The sequence below is a fragment of the Chiloscyllium plagiosum genome, unplaced genomic scaffold (genome assembly GCF_037043375.1).
Source record: "Chiloscyllium plagiosum isolate Xiang-an unplaced genomic scaffold, Cpla_swu_hap1 HiC_scaffold_9, whole genome shotgun sequence".
Taxonomy (NCBI): Eukaryota; Metazoa; Chordata; class Chondrichthyes; order Orectolobiformes; family Hemiscylliidae; genus Chiloscyllium; species Chiloscyllium plagiosum.
In genome coordinates, this window is record NW_028270147.1 from 61,249,298 (window position 1) to 61,272,566 (window position 23,269).

Here is a 23,269-nt window from a genome sequence, read left to right on the forward strand (position 1 = left end):
AAAAAAAATCCACACAGTGTAATGGTCAACAGAGGGAAAAACACATCCTCCTCACCTGTCCTAAGAGGGAGATCACTTATTTTTAAACAATGTTTCTAGTTCTTGTGTCCCCACATGAGGAAACTTCCTTCTGGTATTTACCTTACCAAATCCTCTCAGGACCTTCAATATTTCTTCTAAACTTCAGTAGGTATAGACCTGATCTGTTAAACTTTTCTTGAGATAGACCCCTCATCTCAGGAATGAGTTAAGTGAATCTCATCTGACTGTTTTACTGAGCTAAATCACAAGGTCCTAATAGATGGCTACTCAAAATCACCCCTCAAAAGCAAAAGGATTCTAAAAATGTTATTCAAACAAAAATTGTTAGGGTTTAATGGATTATGCCCAAGCATCCGGAGGTAAATTTATGGAGACAAATAGTCTTAATAGTCTTCCAAAATGCTGTAAAGTAAGAAATACTGTCAGGAACTGGAAGATGGAAAATGTGACATCTTGTCCAAATGAGATGTGGATAAGAGAACTGGATGTCAGTTAATATAGTTTTTGATACACCATTAGGAGTGGATTTTGCACTCTGTGACTGGTACCAATCATGTAGATACAGCTTTTGGCAAGAAGGACCTTGCCCTGTACTTAGAATTACAGACATCAGAGGCTGGCAGCAGGGGGAGTGGATTAATGGTTCAGAGCAACAGGAAGTTCTTGAGGCTCAAAAATATGTTGGGAGGCTGATCCTCAGAAAATGAAGGCCTTCCAGAAAGTGAAAAACAAAGTGACTAAGGAGGGCTGGGATCTCCCTTTATTGATACAATCCAATGCTTGCAGAATGAGATATTCTGCTTCCTATGGAAAATTAAAAAAAAGTGCAACGTCACTCTGTTCAAGCTGCTTTTCTTTTTTGGAATAGGCAAATCAGCTCCTCAAGTCTATAATACAAAATGAAATTCTTGAAAACTTCAAGAAACATTGATTACTTTTCTTGCTTTAAATTGTATATGGCAGATGTTTTATTAGACTAATGATGCATACATGCAATCAGAACCTCAACCACAGAATTTTCCATGCTTTGGTGTCAAGTTTTGTTGATAACATTCTTCTGAAGTACACTAAAAGCTGCATAAAATTTATGCTGTTGATGTGTTCTTTTAGCGTGGTTTGGATTTGCAGGTCTGATCATGTCTTTGATCCAGACACACATCAATGAAACACTAACTTCAGGTGCTTTGATTCTTTGAACTATGTCAGGTAGTTTGGCAATGGAGTGATGGTGATACAGATGTTTTATTATGGTGTTAAAATTGTTAGGTCAAGCTGATTAGATTATTTCAAAAATTGAAAGATATGTTAAATACACTGCGCTTTCATAAGCATTTTAACAGTGCTTTAAAAATATGCAGTTACTGACCCGTAGTTTGAATTTTTGACATAATAATCTAATTAATAACTGTTTAATTCCAATGACTGCATTATCATCAAATCATGGAATGGTTAAAACACAGGAGATCATTTGGCTCATCATGACCATGCTCTCTGAAAGAGCAACTCAGCAAGTTCCAGTTTCCAGACATTTCCACATAGCCATACAAATTTTCTTTCATCAGGAACTTATCCAATTCCCTTCTAAAATCCTTGACTGAATCTGCTCCCACTGCATTCTCTAGCACTGCCTTCTGAGTCCTTATGGTGGTCTTAGTGATGTGGGCTGTGGTGAGATTTGAGGCAGAAACAGACAAGCAGTCCGGGAGGCCCATCTCAACATCAGGATCAACTTGCTCAATCTTTTATACTTTTAACTTATGACCTACTGAGTTTCTCATTATAAACAGCAGCTAATTTCTAATTAAAGGATTATTGTTTGTAAAATGCCCTAGTAACAGTCCGCCCACCTCATTAATATTCAGCTTCCAATCTTAGTGAACAAGTTAAACATCAAGAAAACTTGACATCGAAATTAGAGTGGGTCCCCAAGAAACTTCAGCTCATTGCTTGTTCTAAAAGGTTCTCCATGTTGCTTAGGATTAAGCACATCAAGACATGATCCAATGAGCACCTGCTTGGTCCATTTACATTCACATCTGACATTTAATGATCCCTCATGACCATCATGGCATCTCTTTGATATACTCGCAGGGCACTCAAGAAGCAGGGATTTGCATTACAATGAGCACTGAAAGGCTGCAGCAGGGACAGGCATCTAGCTCACTGATTGAATCGCAGGAGTTCTCCTGTGTTCTCTTAGCGTTCACTCACCCTCAAGGTTATGTTGTAAAAGTAGTCTTCACTTAAGTCCACTATATACACCCATCAGTTAGGCAGACTTAGAGTTAAGTCAAGGGTGGCCTCCCATAACTGATCTGGGGATTCATCACTATCAGTTGCTGTGCTCAGGTGTCTCTGTATTTTGGGAATGAGTCACAGTCAATCCCGTGCTTTCAAAGTGGTCATTCCAAGAGAGTAGCACTAATGTGGTTAGCAAAATACACAGCGAGAGATCTGCGGTTGTCCTGATAGATTCCTCAAAAGGAGTGTGCGACACAGAGTCTGTTGGTTCTGTTCAAAGAAACTAAGGGAAAGGAGATAGGGGCTTTGGATGAAAGGGGACTAGTGGGCCACAGCTGTGCTAAGGAGACTCAGCAAGTTATTCAAGGGACTGGGGACTACAGGTTATTGGGTATAGGTGAAGGGGGATGAAAATTGTGAAATGGGACAACATTATCGGCAATGGGAAGATCTTAAAAGAGAAGTTCTCTCCTTTGTACAACCCCTTGACCAAGAGCATGAGGTCCCTGTTGCAGAATCATGGTGCAATCTCCTTCCTCTCCAACAGGTTCTAGAAATGCCCTTAACTGAGCAGGGCAGCATCATAATGCCAGTGCTCATCCTGGCGCACGACAGACTTTTAAACTAGTGTTTTAGAAAGTTCAGCTAAACTACCTTGTTCTTGTGTTCATTCCTAACCTCTGAGAAACTGTACATTATATCTTGCTCCAGTCCCAAAAAACAACCAGTCAGCAATACTATTCACCCACTCTGGAGTCTTCATCTTTGCTGACAAGTTTATTATATGGCCCTTTTATCAACCTGTTGAAAGTCTTTAGATCAGATCAACTGCATTACTCGCATCAATCCTCAATGACTTCATTAAATTATGTATTAAAGCACTTAAACAAGATGTTTTACCACAAAAAGAAGATGGCTGTAGTTGTTGAGTGTCAGTCATTTCAATCCCAAGACATCATTGCAGGAACTCCTCAAGATAGTGTCCTAGGCTCAACCATCTTCAGTTGCTTCATCAATGATGGTCCTTTCATCATAAGAACAGTAGAGGAAGACATTGCATAACTTTCAACAACATTCACAACTTCTACTTCAATGAAGCAGTCCATGTCCATATACAAAAAGACCTGGACAACTTCCAGGCTTGGACTGATAAGTGAAGACTGACTCCAGTTCCAAAGACTGAACATGAAATGTTAACTGTTATTTTTTTCTCCATTGATGTTGCCATGTCTGCTGATTTTCTCCTGTAATTTCAATTTTAAACAGCCAGGTTACTTAAACAAGTGTTGCTGAAATGGTCAGATAAGCGGAGTAATTCTGGATACATTCTGAACCTTACTGGCCTCTGCATTATCAGTTACTCTCTATTTTAAGCAATGCAGCTATCTGGGACCGATGCTTTCTTTTGTTTGTGATAAGCTGTGTATTTTACTCATGGCAACAATGTTATCCACAATTGATATAATGATACGTTTCAACATGATTCACATGATAGTCTCTTTAAAAAGAGAAAACAGCTTTGTGAGATGCCAGCATCCCTTTAAATTAAGAAATACATCATTTCCACAGGGATTCTCCCAATCTCCCACCATAATAACAATGGATATCCCAGAGAAAAAATGTAAGTAAAAAGCAGTACAATTTGAGTTCTCCTCTGATTTTCCACAAAAGGAAACTGCTCCACTTCAATCCTCAACCATTATTTTATAAGATGTCCAAGTGCACAACCTCTATTAGAAATGTTATATGCAGAATATAATTACAGCAAATATTCAACTGCATAGAACAGTGCTATTACTAGCTATTACTATTTTGCACTGGTTGATACTAAGGTTTGATTGTGTAATTTTAAAATTAAATCCTCCTCACAGCGCTCGGTTCAGGACGTCTTTGTGAAATGGCGGTTCAGAGAAAAAACGAACCAAGACCAACAGGGCAATAACACTGGTTATTTTGAATATCCCAAGGTAGCTAGGAATAAACATTCATGGTCAAAAGTGAGAACTCTCTTTATGTATGATGCTACTAATACAACAAGGTAAGAAGCACGGCTTGACACAATTTTGGAAAATGAAGTGAAGTAAATAACTGATGTGGTAGTAGGACAATAATGAATGCGCTCGTGACAAGGTCTAGTCCATAATACATTACTGATGATAGTGAGACAGGGGGTGCTAAAACAAGATAAATCTCATGCACACACCAAAGCCATCATAGAGCACATCCACTGGGGTTCTTAAAATGCATATCTGCTGCCTTGACTGGTTTGGTTCTACACTGCAATATATATGCCAAAGGCTGTCATAAATAATAGTGTTCAGCTGTGTACTACTCAACCTAGTTCTGCAACAGTGTTGTAAGGTGAACTCTTGGGAGATCAGCCACCTCCATTGATGAAGATTTGTCAAAGCCTTGCACCTAATGTAACCTTTTATGTGTGCCAAAGTCATAGGTGTATAAAGGATACCAGGGACAACTTGATCTAACAAGCTTTACATAACAATAAAGCATCTGCATGATAATCGCTCCATCGCACTCCTGGGGTGTAGATCTTGCTCTAGTATCTTCCAAGTATAAACCAATGTCTTCCACTGACCAGAATTGAATGGGGAGCAGTGCATTGTCACAGACACTTGCTAATTAGAGCTCAGAAGGAGATCCTTTTAATAGCCTGCTTTACCTATTTATTCTATTTCAGAACCACCTTTAAAGTGCTTTGCTTATAACTACTTCGGTCTCATTTATATTCACGAAGAGAAAGTGGGCCAATTTCCTCTATTGTGCATAGGTGGGAGGCCAGCTATGCTTGCACTTTAAGGGACACTCCACAGAATGATCATCATAGAAGTAACATTGCACATAAACATTCAATAAAGCAGAAGTGCCATATAATTCCAATCACAACAATGGGATCTGTATATCTTTCACATAAGCTCAGTCTTATTTTCTTCCTGGATACCACCCAGGAAGAATCTTAACTACCGTACGTTGAATCTGAACTCTATGTTTTCTATTTTGTAGCTAGCTTCTTGCCCTCTGATCTCTCACAATCTAATATTTGTCATGAGTGCTGTGCAATAACTGATCAGAAAATATTTTAATTTCCAAATATTACATCCACGACTTCATCATGTGTTTGACCATGTGTCTCTGTCCTTGCATATATGTGATAGTTGTTCAGTTGTGTCCTTAATCAGGAGTTTGGATGCAATTTTTCTGGCTAATATCTTTCAGGTAACTATTTAGGTAAATAAATGAGAATTTTCAAAGTTTCAGATTCCAACTCAGGGTAAAACTTTTGCTAACTGTTCCAAGGAGTAAGTAAATTGCTCACCACAATTTTACATTTCCCAAGCAATTCCTACAGTGGTTAACATGTTGGGACCTCTGCTGGATTCTGCCATGGATCTTGGGCCATGCATCTAGTTTCTGAAGATCTGGAAATTTGAAGATCTGGGCCATAATGTTTTAGGTTTCTTGATATTTATCATTAGATTTTAAAATATCAATTCCATTACCTTGCCCATAACTAACATTAAAATAATTGGTTTTTGGTTCCCTGGACTTATCCTATCACCATTTTTAAATGTAGGATGTGATGTAGGGCGTGAAAATAAATAATGGCAAACTATAAGTCAGTCTATGATTTTTATATTTTTTAAAAGTGGCATGTGGGTTTAGTTTGTGTCTTCAAAAGAGTTCAATGATTAACTTGTAGGTATTTCTACAGCCATAGTAATTTTGTTTTTAAAAAATGGTTGTTTCTTGACTCTCGGAGGCTAATGAAAATTTGTTTACATTGGGAGAGGTTTTAAGAGCAAACAAAGTAATCAGTTATGCATTTGGTTTTCAGGTTAGAGATGATTTTGTTCTTTTGATTAGGAGAAACAACTATTGCACCATGAAGATTTCTGGGTTTTAGTATGGGCAGTTTGTTCATGTCTTGGCTGAAGCTGGATGTGAAAGGGAAATAGTTCAGAACTGTTATGATATAGATTACTTCAGTGTAAGCAGATCGATTTGAAAGTTCCAGACCAGAATTGTTTGGTTGCAACTCCAAAACAGTTATTTGACATTGAGAAGATCTACTCTCAGTTGCATGAAGGCACGAGGAAGAGGCTAACTCTCAGGAGTAGGAATTCAGGCATTGAATTAATAGATGCTTATGTGTGATAAATAAGAGAATTTTCTCTCTTGTCTGAATACTATAAAAGATTCATTTTGAGATTAAGGGGATCATATTTTACCCTTGTGTTTCTAAACCTTTGTTTTTGATTTACTCTATTTAATCTTCTTTTGCATAACAAATTTCTGTTTTATTGTTAAAAACAAAACAGCAGCATCATGAATGTTTTTCTGCAAAAGATCACCTCATTAATAACAAAAAAGAACAAATTATTATCTAACAAGTCAGATTTCAGTCCAGGACCTAATATGTCCAGAAATAACTGAATCTGTGAACACAGCAATTTGAATTCACTGGGTTTAAGAAAAACCTACATTTTTTTTGTAATGGGTTCTGTGGTGACTTTGAACTTAAAATAGCTGTCCTGTGGTGACATTGTTGCACAGAATTTAAATATTGCTTTGAACATGGCCAAGACCTTTCTGGAAATGTAAGATATAGCAGTTTGAAAATCTTTGATTAAAGCTAAACTAACAGAGTTAGCAGATAAATTGAAGTTAGAACTAAAAGTAGGATCTGCTAAGGATGAGATGCATGAAGTGATTATCCAATATTTAGAATTAGAAGTTTTTTTAAAAAAAACTGAAATTAGTATGTCACAAGTGGAAGTAGTTAAAATCGTTAGAAATTTAAAAAATCTTGAGTTAATAGAAAAACAAAAAATGAATGACAAGTTAAAAAAACTTGAAAAGGAAAGAAAAATATTAATAGAGGATAATTGATAAGGTGGTGGTGATGGCCTTGTATTATTGCTGGTCTATTAACCAGAGACGCAGATAATGTTCTGGGGACCCAGGATCGAATCTTGCCACGGCAGATGTTAGAATTTAGAGTCAAATGATGACTATGAATCCATTGTTGATTGCTGGAAAAACCCATCTAGTTCACTAATGGCATTTAGGAAAGGAAAATACCATCTTACCTTGTCTGACCTACATGTGACCCCAGATCCACAGAAATGTGGTTGACTCTTAAACTGCCGTCTGGGCAATAAATGGCCAGTGATGCTTTCATCCCAGAAAAGAATTTTTTAAAAAGACCGAGCAATTAGGGACCACAAGTTAGCCATGAACCAGCTCACAGCAAAGAAGAATGGAAGCATTACCAGCTTTAAAAAAAGACAGCAGGATGCCAGAGAAATAAATGAGCTTGAAATGAAAAAGTGACAAAACAAAAATCAACACTACATTGTAATAAGACTAGGCATACCAAAGCCATTGCTGGAAGTTAAATTGGAGACTAATTGGAATAACAGGAATGTCCAAGAAATCTTTACTAAGGGAGTATCAGGAATGGAAGTAGGTATCAAAACAATAGCAGATATTAAAACATTTCCTTAGAATATACTAAGGAGGAAGAGATGAATCAAAACAGACATGAAAATTCTTTTTTGAATAGAGTCAAGGAGAATCAGACCACTGGACATTACTTTTCTGATAAAATACTCAGATATTTACCTCATGACTTCAATTAAGGACATAAACCAAGGTATTGAGACACACTGGAAATTTTAGGTCACAAACATTCAAAAAATTGTGACTGGTTTGGGAGTAAACATTTACATCTTTTATTTATTACCCATAATCTCAAAAAGGTGCTTATTGCCAAGAATGTCCTCATGATTGAGGTGAGGGAATTCCTTTATTACTATTTGCCATTAAGGATGCGTCTAAGGAGTCAAGAGGGTTTAGTTGTTTTGTACTTAGATATGAACATTAGGTGAGAGAACTACTTAAGTTAAAGAAAAACTGATAAACCAAAAGCGCAGAAAAACACCAGCTGGAATCATAACAAGGATCATATTAACTACAAAATGGTCCTCTGACATTATTTCCTTCTCTGATGAATGCCTAATTATAACCCTGCTATTACTTGCCTAACTTCTTTTCATATTTTCATAAGCAATCCACCCTGACCTGGGGTTTTATCATTACTAGCTAATTGTGCTTCATTATAGGCAAGATGTTTCTCCCATTAACTGTGTCACACGTTTTAAATGTCTCCCACTGCTGTTCCATTTCACTATTTGATAGTAACTTTATTTTTTATGATTTACTACTTTGTTTTTGTCTTCCTAATGATCACCTCAATCTTCATCATGAAGCCAATTTTGTTGCAAATGCCTCAAAGTTTCCATACCTTTTCTTCTCTTACCTGTTTTTGATCATATTCCAATATGTTTAATAGCTCAATATGTTACTAATAATTCATAGAATCTCAAGGGTGATGATCTTGGCTTATTACGTTGGCCACATATTGACAGACCCATTCAAGCTTTTCCATATTGAATGAGAAGATTCCAGCAGACTTCTTAATTTTTATCATTTTAAATCTGTTTCTAATCTGCTTTAACTCGGTCCTTTTTTTTACTGGCATTATGTAATTAAGTAATAAAGTTAATCCATTCCCTTCTTTACCAACTGTTCAGTGTAAAACATTATGGACCTACTTGCTGGCTGATAAAATTTGAGCAAAACCCTTCAGATAGCCTGATCAAATTTTACAGCCATCAGCAGGCTTTTAGTTGCCAGAGGTCATAGCTTTTGTCCCCATGTGGGTGAGGTGGCAGTCATTCCCCAATAGTAAGCCAAAAAGTGAAGAATAGTCAACCATGATGATTAAGGTTGGCAAGGTAATTTCAGGAGGGTGAGCACCATGAACAGGAGGCCATGGCGGGGAAGACACATTAGGATGGTGATCAGGAGTTGAAGAAGGTCTCCATTAGGCAGAACGTGGCTGAATAGAAAGTTCCTACACAACAAGCTCACTGTTACACCATTACAGCATACCAGGTAGCTTCACTAAGTAGCAGTGCGTGCCATGCAGTAAAAGGAAAAGTGTTACTTGGAAATATTACTTGGTTGCACTGAACCAAATTAAGGGTCTCAACTGGCTCAGTAGGTGCAAGATCCCTGGCATTTTACTGCTGGGAAAATACTAGCAAAGAAGGGTAGACATCAAGCACAGCACTCCCTTACTATTCCACTCCACAAGTCAGCCTGTTCCCATGGGTAGAGTGGGAGGATGGTGTATAAACTCTAGAACACGTCATCAATCAGTTATCATTACTATTAATTCATTCCATGCATATACTGTTGACACCACTTCTCCTATTTTGTTTGGACCCTGTGGCAATGCTGATAAAGTGACGTTTCCTGTCTGTTTATCCTAAAAAAGACACAACAGGTTTAGCAGTAAGATCAACTTTGGCATATAGATGATATCTAACATATATCTTTAATGGTAAACTTGTACGCATCACAGGCCTTTCAATTTATCTTTAAATAGCTGATTCTTTTTACTATTTTATGAATTTAAACTTATATCAACTGCTCTATTTATCTGTTCTGCTAGCACACTGATCCAACTCTACTTTAGTTGGGCCACTCATAAGGGTACAGTTCCTTTTTGACTAAGTATGGCTGTCAATTTCCCATGAAATAATTAAACTTCCCACACCAATCTTTCAGTCGTGCATTAATCTTTCTCATCTGTTTAGCCTTGTGCCAATTAGCATGTTGCAAGCGTAGTCAACTCAATATAGTCATCCCAGAGATCTGTTAATTGTTTCAAATGTATTCTTGGCTGTCTGAATATCTTTTTATATGGCTTGGTGTCAGATTTTGTTCTGAAACCATCAAAGCTTCATAGGAGTGTTATCATGTTAAAAGGTGCTTTATAAATGTATGCCCTTGTTACTATTGATTGGACTCCAATTGTTAACCAATGAAGTGACTTCAATGGGAAAATTTGTTGTCATGAAGATCAAGTTACTGGTTCAGATGCCCTTCATGGTCAAATGGCTACTCACACCCAAAGTAACTCAGATTAAAGATGACCAGCTGGGCCTGATAACAAACAAATGTCCGCGATCAATGGAACAGTATTCCAGCAAATGAGTCTCCAAAAGAGAAAATGTAATTACGTGTCAATTTAGCATTTTTATTTTGCCCTTAGTTGTTATGTAGTAGTAACATTGCAAGCACTAAAAAGTGTACAGGTTACCTAAAGTTTACCATTAAATATATATGTTAGATATCATCTATATGCCAAAGTTGATCTTACTGCTAAACCTGTTGTGTCTTTTTTAGGATAAACAGACAGGAAACGTCACTTTATCAGCATTGCCACAGGGTCCAAAAAAGTGTAATAGAAAATGGCTAACAGCAACTATGGAAAGCACAGAAATGATAACAAATTAAAGAGACTAATAATACAAAATTAAATGAGACCTTTGTTGCACGTTACTACACATTTTACTACACTCTTGTGGGCATAGATCATGTCCATAAGAAAAAGTGCAAATTTCATACAAAATTACCCTCTCTCCTAATTTAAAGAACGTGTTATCCCATGGATTAAGGATTTGTTAGAATAAGAGGAATTTCAAATAAATTTGTTATTGTATTTATTGTTAATTTATACAACTTATCACAACTTCATCGGTTTGATTTCTGCGTTATAAATTCTGCAGGGAACCGCACAAAATGGATACAGCCAATTTAGTCTCAAAATCGGCAATAAGGTGCATGGTTGAGACTAGCATTTTCATGACTTGATATATTGAAGTACTTTTAAACACAAAGCTTACCAAACTAAGTCACTCAAAAGATGGTGTTGCAGTTAAACAAACTGGAAACGCGTGTGGTTGTCACATTAATAAATTGCATTTAAAAAAAGTCTTAAAATATATGCAGGATCGAACTGTTTCAAATGAACTGAATAATATTGTTCTGAATTTAATGGTTGTCGAAAAAGCGTGAAAATTTGTTATGGAAAGAAATCAGAGTACCAACCTGAGTCGAGACAGGCGAGATCGTTTAATATCTTCCTCACTGAAGGAAAAATGAACTTTATTGGGACGCTTTACAGCCAGTTCCCAAGAAGGAGAACGAAGAATCATTGTCACAAATTGTGTTTGTCCCACATTTCAGTCGTATTGTAACCCGGCTATACAGAAACACATATGCACAAAAAGTTTCTTAGCAAATCTTGTCGCTGTGAGCTGAAAAGGAAAGGAATGTGCATGTCCAACTTCCTGAAGTGGATTTTCTTTTGTTTGGAGTGGATTTACAGTTGGCCATAGTGCACTGCAGGAATTGAGAGTTGATTTCTAGCAAATCAAAACAACGTGACTGGGGCTGTGATGAGCCCAAAATGATATCAGCAGATATACTGTCACATCAATGCTGAGTGTTTAGCTGCTGCCATTTTAAAGTGGTTTTCTATTATGAGGAGGATCTGTAAAGTTTTTTTAAAATTAACCTGTTCAGAGCTATTATGCCGCATCTCTGCAGCAGGTGGAATTTGATCCTGGACCATCTGGATCAGTGGTAGAGACACTACCACTGTATTGCAAGAACTTCACAGGTAGAACCATATCACCTTAACAGTTTGAAAATATATATTAGCAGCTAATTGCTTAATACACCTGTTGAGAGAAGTTATGAAATAGTCTGGAACAGGTGGATTTGAATCCATGTCTTGTAGGTCAAATGCAGGGACACACACTAGCGTCCTGCTCTGGAGAAGAACGTGTGAATTATGGGTCTCTCAATTATGTAATTAGTGGCTCTGTGATTAGATTATGAGTCTGATTATAATAGAGTATTGGGGGCATTCACTCCTAAAAGGATAACCTCTCCAAACATCCAAATAACCTTTTACTCAAAATGAATCACAACTCATTTTGCCTGTCATAAGGACTTTGGTAAGTCTTCAAAGACACTTGTTTAAAAGTAACAAGGCATTTTGATTTCTCATTGTGACAATCACAACTTCATTTGGGGTAAGTTTCCAGAGATTCATTGATCTAAAACATTATCTTACTTGCCTCCAAAGGAAAGAAATGATGATATAAGTACTTCAAAAAGACAATCAACAATGTGAATCTTGATTATATTGGAAACCAAGCAATGAAGCAGTTAGCAGCTATGTAATGTCCTTTGACAAATACAGTTTAGCATTCTAAGCTTCCAATATCCCACAAATAGAACCACAAGTTTGAAAAGTGTTAGTGCCATATTGATAAAGGTCATAAAATTGCCACCCAGTGCTCATCCATCAAGAAGGTATACTCTGACAAAGACACTTTCTACCATTAAGGTCCTTGCTGCTAAATATGAGTTTGGCCTGAGGAAGTGAGCCCCAAGTCCTCTCGAGAAAACTAGGCTTAACAGGCATCTTTAGAGTGCAACAGAGAGTACATTTTAAACAATGAACAAGCATTAACAGAGCCAGAAAGGGATGTAGTACACCTGAGGATCCCACATACATGAAACATAAACGGTTGAGGTTCACCATCCCCTTACACTGATGACTGCTTCTCTCTTCCCCTGATTTACATCAAGACTCATTCAAAATCACTCTTGTTGCTTGTTGTTCCAACATAGACGCTGACAGCTACTTATCCAAATGTTACTCTTTTCCAGTCGTCCTTTCCTCAAATGCTCAAAGATTGCTGCAATGCCAATAGTATCCCAATTTTCCCATGTACTTTACTGGCAAGATTATCAATGTTTTACCCAATTTGTTGGCTTGCTGGAAATGAGTGGAGGCCAAGCCCCAATATCAGGGTGACCTTTTCTAGCCATACGGAGTGATTCCTGTGCACCACTTCACTTACACCTACCACCCAGTCAGCAAGCACCAAATATTGACCACCCAAATTTCATTAAAAAAAATTTCTCTCCCTTTACTTCTTTCCAAAGAACTTTCTCGTTACTCAAATATAATCTATTTCCTTCAATTTTACGCCTCTGTTTCTTTATCGATCATTAACTCTCAATGATTAAGGTGACAGACTACAGTTCCTGTTGTTCACTAAAGTCCCGCATACACAAGTCTTTTTCCAATGTGAAGGGTTACAAGTAATCTTAAATAAAAATTGCAACAATCATTTTAGTTAATAATGTTAAAAAAATGTGAAGTAATTGCAAACTGAACACAACATTTGTATTTTTTAAGCACATGTAACCTAAAGGACCCCAAGATGTTTCAAAACAGCTTAAAGGAAACTTTAACACCAGATAAGATAAACTTAGGGCAAAATGGTGAAAAGTTTTAAACTAACTAAGAATGTTGTGGCCTTAACCAGGTCAATTCCTCAAAATAGGAAACAATTAACAAATAGATGATGAACAAGGATCTGCTACTCACAGGTCTTACAAAGTACCATACATACATTAAGGAAGAATTATAAATTCTGCATAAACATAGGTACAGTTGATCCTACAGTCTAAGTACTCTTTGGTTTGGGGGCTTACCTAATTAGAAGATTTCTGGATTAAATGCATATTGGTGGAATGAAATTTAGGAAAACTTCAATGAGTTCTATATTGTACTAAAATGAGTAAGTGATTTAGATAAATATATCAGTTGATATGTTAGGAGAAAGTGAGGTCTACAGATGCTGGAGATCAAAGTTGAAACTTTATTGCTGGAACAGCACAGCAGGTCAGGCAGCATCCAGGGAACAGGAGATTCGACGTTTCGGGCACAGGCCCTTCTTCAGGAATGAGCAGAGAGTGTTCAGCAGGAGAAGATAAAAGGTAGGGAGGAGGGACTTGGAGGAGGGGAGTTGGAAAGGTGATAGGTGGAAAGAGGTCAAGGTGAGGGTGATAGGTCGGAGTAGGATGGAGGCGGAGAGGTCAAGAAGAAGACTGCAGGTCAGGAAGGCGGTGCCGGGCTGGAGGGATCCGGCTGAGACAAGGTGGGGGGAGGGGGGATGAAGAAACTGGTGAAGTCCAAGTTCATCCCCTGCGGTTGGAGGGTTCCCAGTCGGAAGATAAGACGCTCCTCCTCCGACCGTCGGGTTGTTGTGGTTTGGCGGTGGATGAGGAGAGCAGTGGATCAGAGAGCGGTGGATCAGAGAGCACCTCTGGGCCACCCGGACGAACCAACCCAACCAACCTGTGGCACAGCATTTCAACTCCCCCTCCCACTCCACCGAGGATATGCAGGTCATTGGACTCATCCACCGCCAAACCACAACAACCCGACGGTCGGAGGAGGAGCGTCTTATCTTCCGACTGGGAACCCTCCAACCGCAGGGGATGAACTTGGACTTCACCAGTTTCTTCATCCCCCCTCCCCCCACCTTGTCTCAGCCGGATCCCTCCAGCCCGGCACCGCCTTCCTGACCTGCAGTCTTCTTCTTGACCTCTCCGCCTCCATCCTACTCCGACCTATCACCCTCACCTTGACCTCTTTCCACCTATCACATTTCCAACTCCCCTCCTCCAAGTCCCTCCTCCCTACCTTTTATCTTCTCCTGCTGAACACTCTCTGCTCATTCCTGAAGAAGGGCCTGTGCCCGAAACGTCGAATCTCCTGTTCCCTGGATGCTGCCTGACCTGCTGTGCTGTTCCAGCAATAAAGTTTCAACAGTTGATATGTTAGCAGTGTCATGAAAGGGGTCGCAGTCAGGTGTGTGCTTGCACCAAATTTTGATGTTAAATCATTTGTACTGTGAAAATCAATAGAACTAACCTTAATGTGACCTGCTTGGCAGGAAAGCAAACGATCCAATTTGCTCCCCTATTTTATTTTCCAAATACTTCAATGAAACTTTAAACAGAGTGGTGATGCAAAATGGGGGAGTGATCTGATCCAGACTGTTTCACTTCAGGGGGTTTTGTGGTATAATAGATAAGCCAGATGTTCTGGGTTCAAGTCCTATCTATCCTGGTAGGTGTGTCATAACATCAAATGGATTAAATTAAACTATCAAAATCAGTCAGTACAGACCCTATCATTTAAAATGCCAACATTTAAATTGGACAACAGTTCTGATGGAGACAGAAATCATTAAGCATTTCTCAATTCCATTACAGCAATTGCAAAGTTGTTTAAGAAACTTTTATTTTGGCCTGAATCAGGTATCTATTCAACTATTCACCCCTTGTTAAGGTGAAATTTCTTGGATATTTTATCATCCCTAACTGATATTGAATAGCTTGTACTGCACAGCACTGATTGGAAAAACAAAATATCCAATAAGTAAATAGTACATAATTAAAGTCCAATTTCCTTTTGTGCCTGCTTTTCCAAGTACTGCAGGATTATATAGATAATATATCGATGATATAACAATAATCAGTTTTAGGCTGTCTGGACTGTTTTGAAATGTCTGTTGGGGAAAGGTTTGTTGTCTGAAACACAGAAACACATGGATGCACAGAGGACTGAACCATGTAATGTATTGGTTGCTGACTGTGGGGTTGAGAAATTTGTGGAGAACAAAAACAACACAAGCTAAGGAGAAACCAATAATTAAGTTAGCCCAGCTGGATTTTTATGTTTATGAACAATAGAATGATTGATGCTGTGAATGATTAGAAGTAATGGTATTGATTGCCATGGATAAATTGGCTTGTGTGAAATGTGGCAACATTTTAAGGACAACAATTTATCAAACGTATGACTCAAAAGCTGTGATTTGGGCTACAAATGAAGATTCGCAGGCTTATAGAAAGTTTTACAAAACTCAGGCATGTACAGCACAGAAAGAGCCAATGTAGCCCATTGTGGCCATGGTATTCAAAAATCTGACTATACTGATCCCATTTTCCAGCTTTTGGCACGTAGCCCTGGATATTATGACACACAAGTGAATATCCAAATATTGTTTAAATGTTGAGAGTTTCTGACTCAACCACTCTGTCAGGCAATCTCTGCCTTTATTCCTGATGAAAGGCTTTTGCCTGAAACGTCGATTTTACTGCTCCTCGGATGCTGCCTGAACTGCTATGTTCTTCCAGCACCACTAATCCAGAATCTGGTTTCCAGCATTCTGCAGTCATTGCCTGGGTAAAAACAATGACTCACATCAACCTCTGGGTGAAAATGTTTCTAACTGCAGTTGTAATTTTCTACGAAGCCTTAAATTTATGCTCTCTGATTATTAACACATCTACTAATGCTTTTATTGGTACAAGGATTGCATTTCAGAGCCATGAGATCATGCTGCAGCTGTACAAAATGTGGTGCGGTCACACTTGGAGTATTGTGTACAGTTCTGGTCATCAGAACTGTATTATAGGAAGGATGTGGGAACTTTGGAAAGGGTGCAGAGAAGATTTACCAGGATGTTGCCAGGTATGGAGAGAAGGTCTTATGAGGAAAGACTGATGGACTGGAAGCTTTTCTCATCAGAGAGAATAAGATCGAGAGGTGACTTAATAGAAACATACTAGATGATCAGAGGATTAGTTAGGTTGGACAGTAAGAGCTTTTTTCCTCAGATGGGTGATGGCTAGCATGAAGGGGTCATAGGTTTAAATTGAGGGGTGATAGATATAGGACAGATGTCAGAAGTAGGTTCTTTACTCAGGGAGTTAGTAAGGGTGTTGAATGCCCTGACTGCAACAGTAATAGACTCGCCAACTTTAAGGGCATTTAAATGGTCATTGAATAAACATAGAGTGTCATAGAGATGTACAGCATGGAAACAGACCCTTCGGTCCAACCTGTCCATGCCGACCAGATATACCAACCCAATCTAGTCCCACCTGCCAGCATCCGGCCCACATCCCTCCAAACCCTTCCTATTCATATACCCATCCAAATGCCTCTTAAATGTTGCAATTGTACCAGCCTCTGCCACATCCTCTGGCAACTCATTCCTTACACGCACTACCCTCTGCGTGAAAAAGTTGCCCCTTATGTCTCTTTTATATCTTTCCCCCTCTCTTCCTAAACCTATGCCCTCTAGTTCTGGACTCCCTGACCCCAGGGAAAAAACTGTCTATTTATCCTATCCATGCTCCTCATAATTTTGTAAACCTCAATAAGGTCACCCCTCAACCTCCGACGCTACAGGGAAAATAGCCCCAGCCTGTTCAGCCTCTCCCTGTAGCTCAAATCCGATAGGAAGGAGACCAGAATTGCACGCAATATTCCAACAGTGGCCTAATCAATGTTCTGTACAGCTACAGCATGACCTCCCACCTCCTGTACTCAATACTCTGACCAATAAAGGAAAGCATACCAAACGCCTTCTTCACTATCCTATGTACCTGCGATTCAACTTTCAAGGAGCAATGAATCTGCACTCCAAGGACCTTACCATTAAGTGTAGAAGTCCTGCTAAGATTTGCTTTCCCAAAATGCAGCACCTCTCATTTATCTGAATTAAACTCCATCTGGCACTTCTCAGCCCATTGGTCCATCTGGTCAAGATCCTGTTGTAATCTGAGGTAACCCTCTTCGCTGTCCATGACACCTCCAATTTTGGTGTCATCTGCAAACTTACTAACTGTACCTCTTATGCTCGCATCCAAACCATTTATGTGAAAATGGAATAGCGTAGGATAGATGGACTTAGATTGGTTTCACAGGTCTACTCAACATCGAGGGCCGAAGGACCTGTACTGTGCTGTAATGTTCTATGTAAATGACTTACTGTCCTATGTCTTCCTATTCACCCTATCTATGCCCTTCATAATGTATATGACTCTAACATGACCCCTCTCAATCCAGCCAATCTTTCTTCATAACACAGATCCTCCAGCTCAAGCAGCATTTTGCTAAATCTCTAGTGCATCCTCTTTCATGCATTTATATCCTTCCTATAATAGAGTGACAAGAACTGCACACAATACTCCAGTTGTTGGCCTAGTCAATTTTATGCAGTTCCAGCATAATCTTCCTGCTCTTGAATTCTACACCTTGGCTAATAAAAGGTAAGTATCCCAAATGTTTTCTTAACCAATTTGTCTTACCTGGCCTATTAACTTAAGGGATCCAGGACTTTGGTGATCTTCAGTACTTTGCAGTGTCCTCCCATTTATAGTATAATCTCTTGCCTTGTAAGCCCTCCCAAAGTGTATTATCTAATTTTCCTGGATTGAATTCCATTTGCCACTGCTTTGCTCATCTGACCAGCTGCATTTTACAGCTACCCTCTTCACTAAGTACCAGCCTACAAACGTTCATGTCATATGCAAACACATAAGTCCAAATCATTAATATACACCACAAACAGAAAAAGGTCTCAATATCAAGGCCCGAGGAAGTCCATTTGAAATGGACTTCCACGCTCAGAACCATCCGCCCATCATTGTATCCTTCCTCCCTCTCAGTAAATTTTGGATCCAATGTGCCATTTTGCCTTGGATCCCATGGACACTTACTTTCTTGATCAGTCTGCCATTATAAAAACTTATCAAAACCTTGCTAAAGTCCACATAATCCATATCAAATCAAGACCCTCCTTTGCATCCCTGTTTAATCCCTCAAAACATTTGAGCAAATTTGACAAACACAACTTTGCCTCAACAAATCTACACTGACCTTCGCTCATTAAACCATAGCTCTCAGAATTTTGATTCTGTCAGGTGTCAGGTAAAGTGAAAAAATACATCAGCATTCATTTGATGGAAGAAGAATATAATAACAATCTATATCCTCCAGAGTTTCAATGCAGTCTAATTCCAACAAGCATGCCATTGCACAAACTCAAACTCAAGGAAGGTACCATTACAAAGTTGATAAAAAATTGGAAACTTAATCAAGGACTGCTTCATGAAAATAGCTTGGTGGTTAGGAAGCGGTTTCTCTTCAACGATAGATGTGTAAATTAAAAGTAGAATAATATTTATTTCTCAGGTACTACTGATCCCATTAAATATAAATCTACTGTTTCAAATCAGGAGAGAATAGTTTTCAATTATGTTCCATTTTCTATGACTATGAACAAGTCACAAGGTCAGACTCTTCACAGAATTTCTATTTTTATCCCATGGCCTACTTTCATACTTATACATTTTTATGTAGCTTTTTTTCCATGAATGCGACGTCTTGATTCTCTTATTGTCCTTGTTGAAAGAATAACTAGAAATGCTGTATTTAAAGAAGTACTTTTTAACTTATATACTAAGATGACTGTAAATGTTTTGCAGGTCTTTGCTAGGTACGCAAAAACAGTCAATCAGGCTTAACTGGTCCATGCCAGTGTTTATGTTCCACTCAAATCACCTCCTGGCTTTCCTCACCTAATACTAACAACATAAAAGTCTCCTCCCTTCTCCCTCATGTTTATCTAACCTCCCCTTTAATCCATGCATATTATTTGTTTTAGCTACTGGTTGATACAAGTTCTCAGTGAAGGGGTTTGATTCAATACAGGCACCAAGAAATCATGGGTTTCAGCATTTTCTTCCACAAATGGAAAAGCTCTAAGCATACTCTATTGAATGTGTCAGGAGTTTAAAAGATCTCCATCAGGTTATCATGCAACCGTCATCTAATGTGTTAATTTCCTCCAGAATTGGTGCAAATTTACATTTCTGGTGCAAATCATGTAATTTCTTTTTGCGCTCTTACCATGGCCACTAAATTACTTCCATAATACAACAACCATGATTGTACAGTGAACTTCAAGTAATATAGTAAATAAAGTTTGACACAAGTGTCATGTCAATAGGCTCTTTCACATTTCAGTTTTATTCCATAGTAATAAAGGCTTGCTTTGCTTTCTCATTGTGTTATTAACCTGCATCAAGACTGTTCACATCATAGAATCCCTGCAATATGGAAGCAGGCCATTTGGCCCATTGAGTCATACTAACCCTGCAAAAGAGTCCCATCCATACACATTCTCCTACCCTATCGCTATGACCCTGCATTTCTCATGGCTAATCCACTTATCCCACACATTCCTGGGCACAATGGATAATTTAGCATGGCCAATCCACCGAACCTGCACATCTTTGGACTGTGGGAGGAAACCCACACAGACACAGGGAGAACATGCAAACTCCATAGAGACAGTTGTCAGAGGGTGGAATCAAATCTGCGTCTCTGGCGTTAGGGCAGCAGCGCTAACCATTGAATCTCCGTGCAGCCATAAATAGTTATTATTCTTTTTAAAAAGTTAATAGTTATTACATCATTAATAGGTCATTTTTGACCTTGAGATCAACTTGCAACCACATAGTTGTGCAAACATTAAGGTCACCTATTTGTGATCCTTGCTTAGTCCTTGTTTCAGTTCATTTGTTGATAACCTAAGAGTCAGTAAGGAACTAATAGGAACTGTGGTCTGTAGTAATTTTGAATTTCCTTGCTCAGCAAGCAAAGGTTGCAACCAAACTAGAGAACCACAAGCTTGAACAGCATTGCTTCTCAGATATGCCGAAAGCGACTCTCAGCCTGTGTTCTTTTGATAGGCCTAGCAGGATCAGTTGGAAGTGACTGCTCAATCTGTGTAGCTCTATTGAACATTAAGTAGCAATTTTAGCATTCAAAGTATGCACAACAATTACTAAAAATGAGAAACAAAGAAAAATGTGCAATAAGTAATCTGGAAATTGACAATTCTCCTGGCAAGCCAAGAGCAAAAAAGTTGCAATAAGGGACGTAATTACCTTTGAGGAGGCCCTTTTATTCCAATGTCATCAACTGCATCAATCCTGGGGAAAATGAACATGTATATGAAGGTTGTGGGATAACCTAAATAGAAATCTTTAGAATCTTGACAGGTTCCATAGAGTTGGCTTAGAACCTTTCTACTTGTGGAAGACAAATACCTGTACTAAAAACCGTTGATTTCTTGGTGCCTATTGTGAATCAACAGTCTTCCTTTATTCTCGGTACGTTTTCATCTAGTAATGATTTCCCCATGATTTATTTTGCTAGGGCGTTTTGAAATCGTACTTGGTCAAGTGATGCCTTAAAATCAAGGGCAGTAACTTCCACTGTACTTTTTTTAGTTTAGCTCTTTTGTTCAAAGGCTGTAATGAGGTCGAGAGTTGAGTGGTTCACACAGCTCAATGAGCTAGTTATTGCTAAGCATCGCTTGCATCACTGTTGAATGCATGTCCCATCACTTTGTTGATGATCAAGAGTAGACTGACAGGATGGTAAATGCTTTGGTTGGATTTGTCTTGCTCTCTGTGTAGATGATATATCTGTGCAGCTTTACACACTGTTGGATTGATGCCAATGTTGCAGCTGTATGGGAACATCTTGGCTGGGAGTGTGGCAAGGTCTGGAACACAAGTCTTCAATATCATTGCTGAAGTATTGTCAGAACTCACACACATGGGAGGTGATGGCCTAGCAGTATTATTGCTGGTTTGCTAATCCAGAGATCCAGATAATATTCTAGCAACCTGGGCTCGAATCCTACTCACAACAGGTGGTGGAATTTGAATTCAGTAAATATCTGGAATTAAGAATCTAGTGATGACCATGAATCCATTGTTGAATGTCAGAAAAAAACTCCATCTAGTTCACTAATGTCTTTCGGGAAGGAAACTGCCATCTTTACCTAGTCTACCCTGTGTATGACTCCAGACCCACAGCAATGTAGCTAACTCTTAACTGCCCTCTGGGCAATAAATACTGGTCTAGCCAGGAAAGCCCCCATCCTGTGAATGAATAAAACAAAACACAGCCTTTGCAGAATCCAATTGCTTCAAGTGGCTTCTTAACATTACATGCTATGCAAATAATCCTATGCTGTAACTTCATTAGGTTTGCAACTTAGTTTTTAAAGGTATGCCTGCTGCAACTCCTGCATTCTTCTTCAAACCAGGCTTAATTCCCTTAGCTTGTCAGCAATGATGCAGTGTATGCCAGACCATGAGTTTACTGATTGTGGTTCAGTAGAATTCTGCTCCTGCTGATGGTGCACAGCATCTTAAGGATGCCCAGCTTAAAATTGCTAGATCTGTTTGAAATCTCTCTCATTAAGCATTGTGTTGATGCCACACAACATATGATTGGAAAACCTCAATGTAAAGATGTAATTTTGCTTCCTTTATTGTTCGGTAGTGGTTACTTCTGACAGTAGCATTGTAGCCAATGTATTGCCAACTGGTAGATTTGAGAGGTCCACCTCAAGTTGGTTTTCCGGTCATTGGTTCCTTCACCACCTTTCGCAGGCCCGGTAAAGCAGCTATGTCCTTTAGGGCTTGATCAGCATGCATGGTCGGTATTGGCACAAATGAGGCATACCTGGAGAGAGACACGAAAGGCCTCCTCCCCAGAGTACACTCTTTGCCACCTTGCCACCTCAGTGCTTCTTCGAATTGCTGGTCAGCATGCAGAAGCTTAGGTCCATCAGCTGAGGGGGAGCCAGGACAGGCAGTCAAGCAGGTTTCCTTGCCCTTGTTTCACTTGTTGCCATGAGACTTCAATGAGTTCAGAGCTAATTTTGAGGACTCCCAGTTAATCCTTTGTGTGCCACTATGTGCCACTCCTCTACTTGGTCTGTCCTTTTGGTGAGACTGGATATAACCAAGATTCCTGATGGTAGCATTCAGGACACTGCAAGTTGTGATTCCACGAGTATGTCTGAGAGAGATAGATCTCATGATTTTGACACAAGCCTCCAGACGTTAATAAGGAGCAGTGTGCAGCATTGACAAGGCTTGATCACACTTTCATTTTCAGCCCCTAGGTCAATGCTGGGTGGTTCATTCAGTTTAACACAACTGAGTGGCTTGTTAGACCAGTTCAGAAGGTATTTCAGAGTCAATCATGTTGCTGTGGGGGTGCAGTCACATGTAAGCCAAATACTCAAGGATACAGGGTTTCTTCCCTCAAGAACATGAACAAAATGGATTCATTTTTCTAAATAATTGACAAAGGTTTCAAGATCATCATTACTAAGATCAGCTTTTAGTTTTTAGTAGAAGGTAAATTCTACTAACTGTCACAGTGGGGTATGAATCTGTGTTCCTAAAGCATTAGTCTGGGCTTCTAGATTGCTCATCTACTGACATTTGAACTAGGTCACTGCCTGTCCCTGAGGGTTGAGATTGTAGGGAACGTTTTGAGCATGAATCATCT

General features: G+C 39.0%; 1 protein-coding gene across 3 annotated transcripts in view; it reads right to left on the bottom strand.

Moving 5' to 3' along the window:
- Nucleotides 1–23,269, bottom strand: part of pde4ba (phosphodiesterase 4B, cAMP-specific a) — a 629,074-nt gene that overhangs the window by 188,772 nt on the left and 417,033 nt on the right. The window contains exon 1 of one of the 3 annotated variants that reach the window (XM_043699428.2): nt 11,266–11,463. The exons of the other annotated variants lie outside the window; for them this stretch is intronic. Coding sequence (XP_043555363.1) covers nt 11,266–11,372 — 107 coding nt within the window. The 5' untranslated portion in view covers nt 11,373–11,463. Of the gene's footprint in view, nt 1–11,265; nt 11,464–23,269 lie in introns of those variants that run through there. 3 annotated transcript variants of the gene reach the window in all.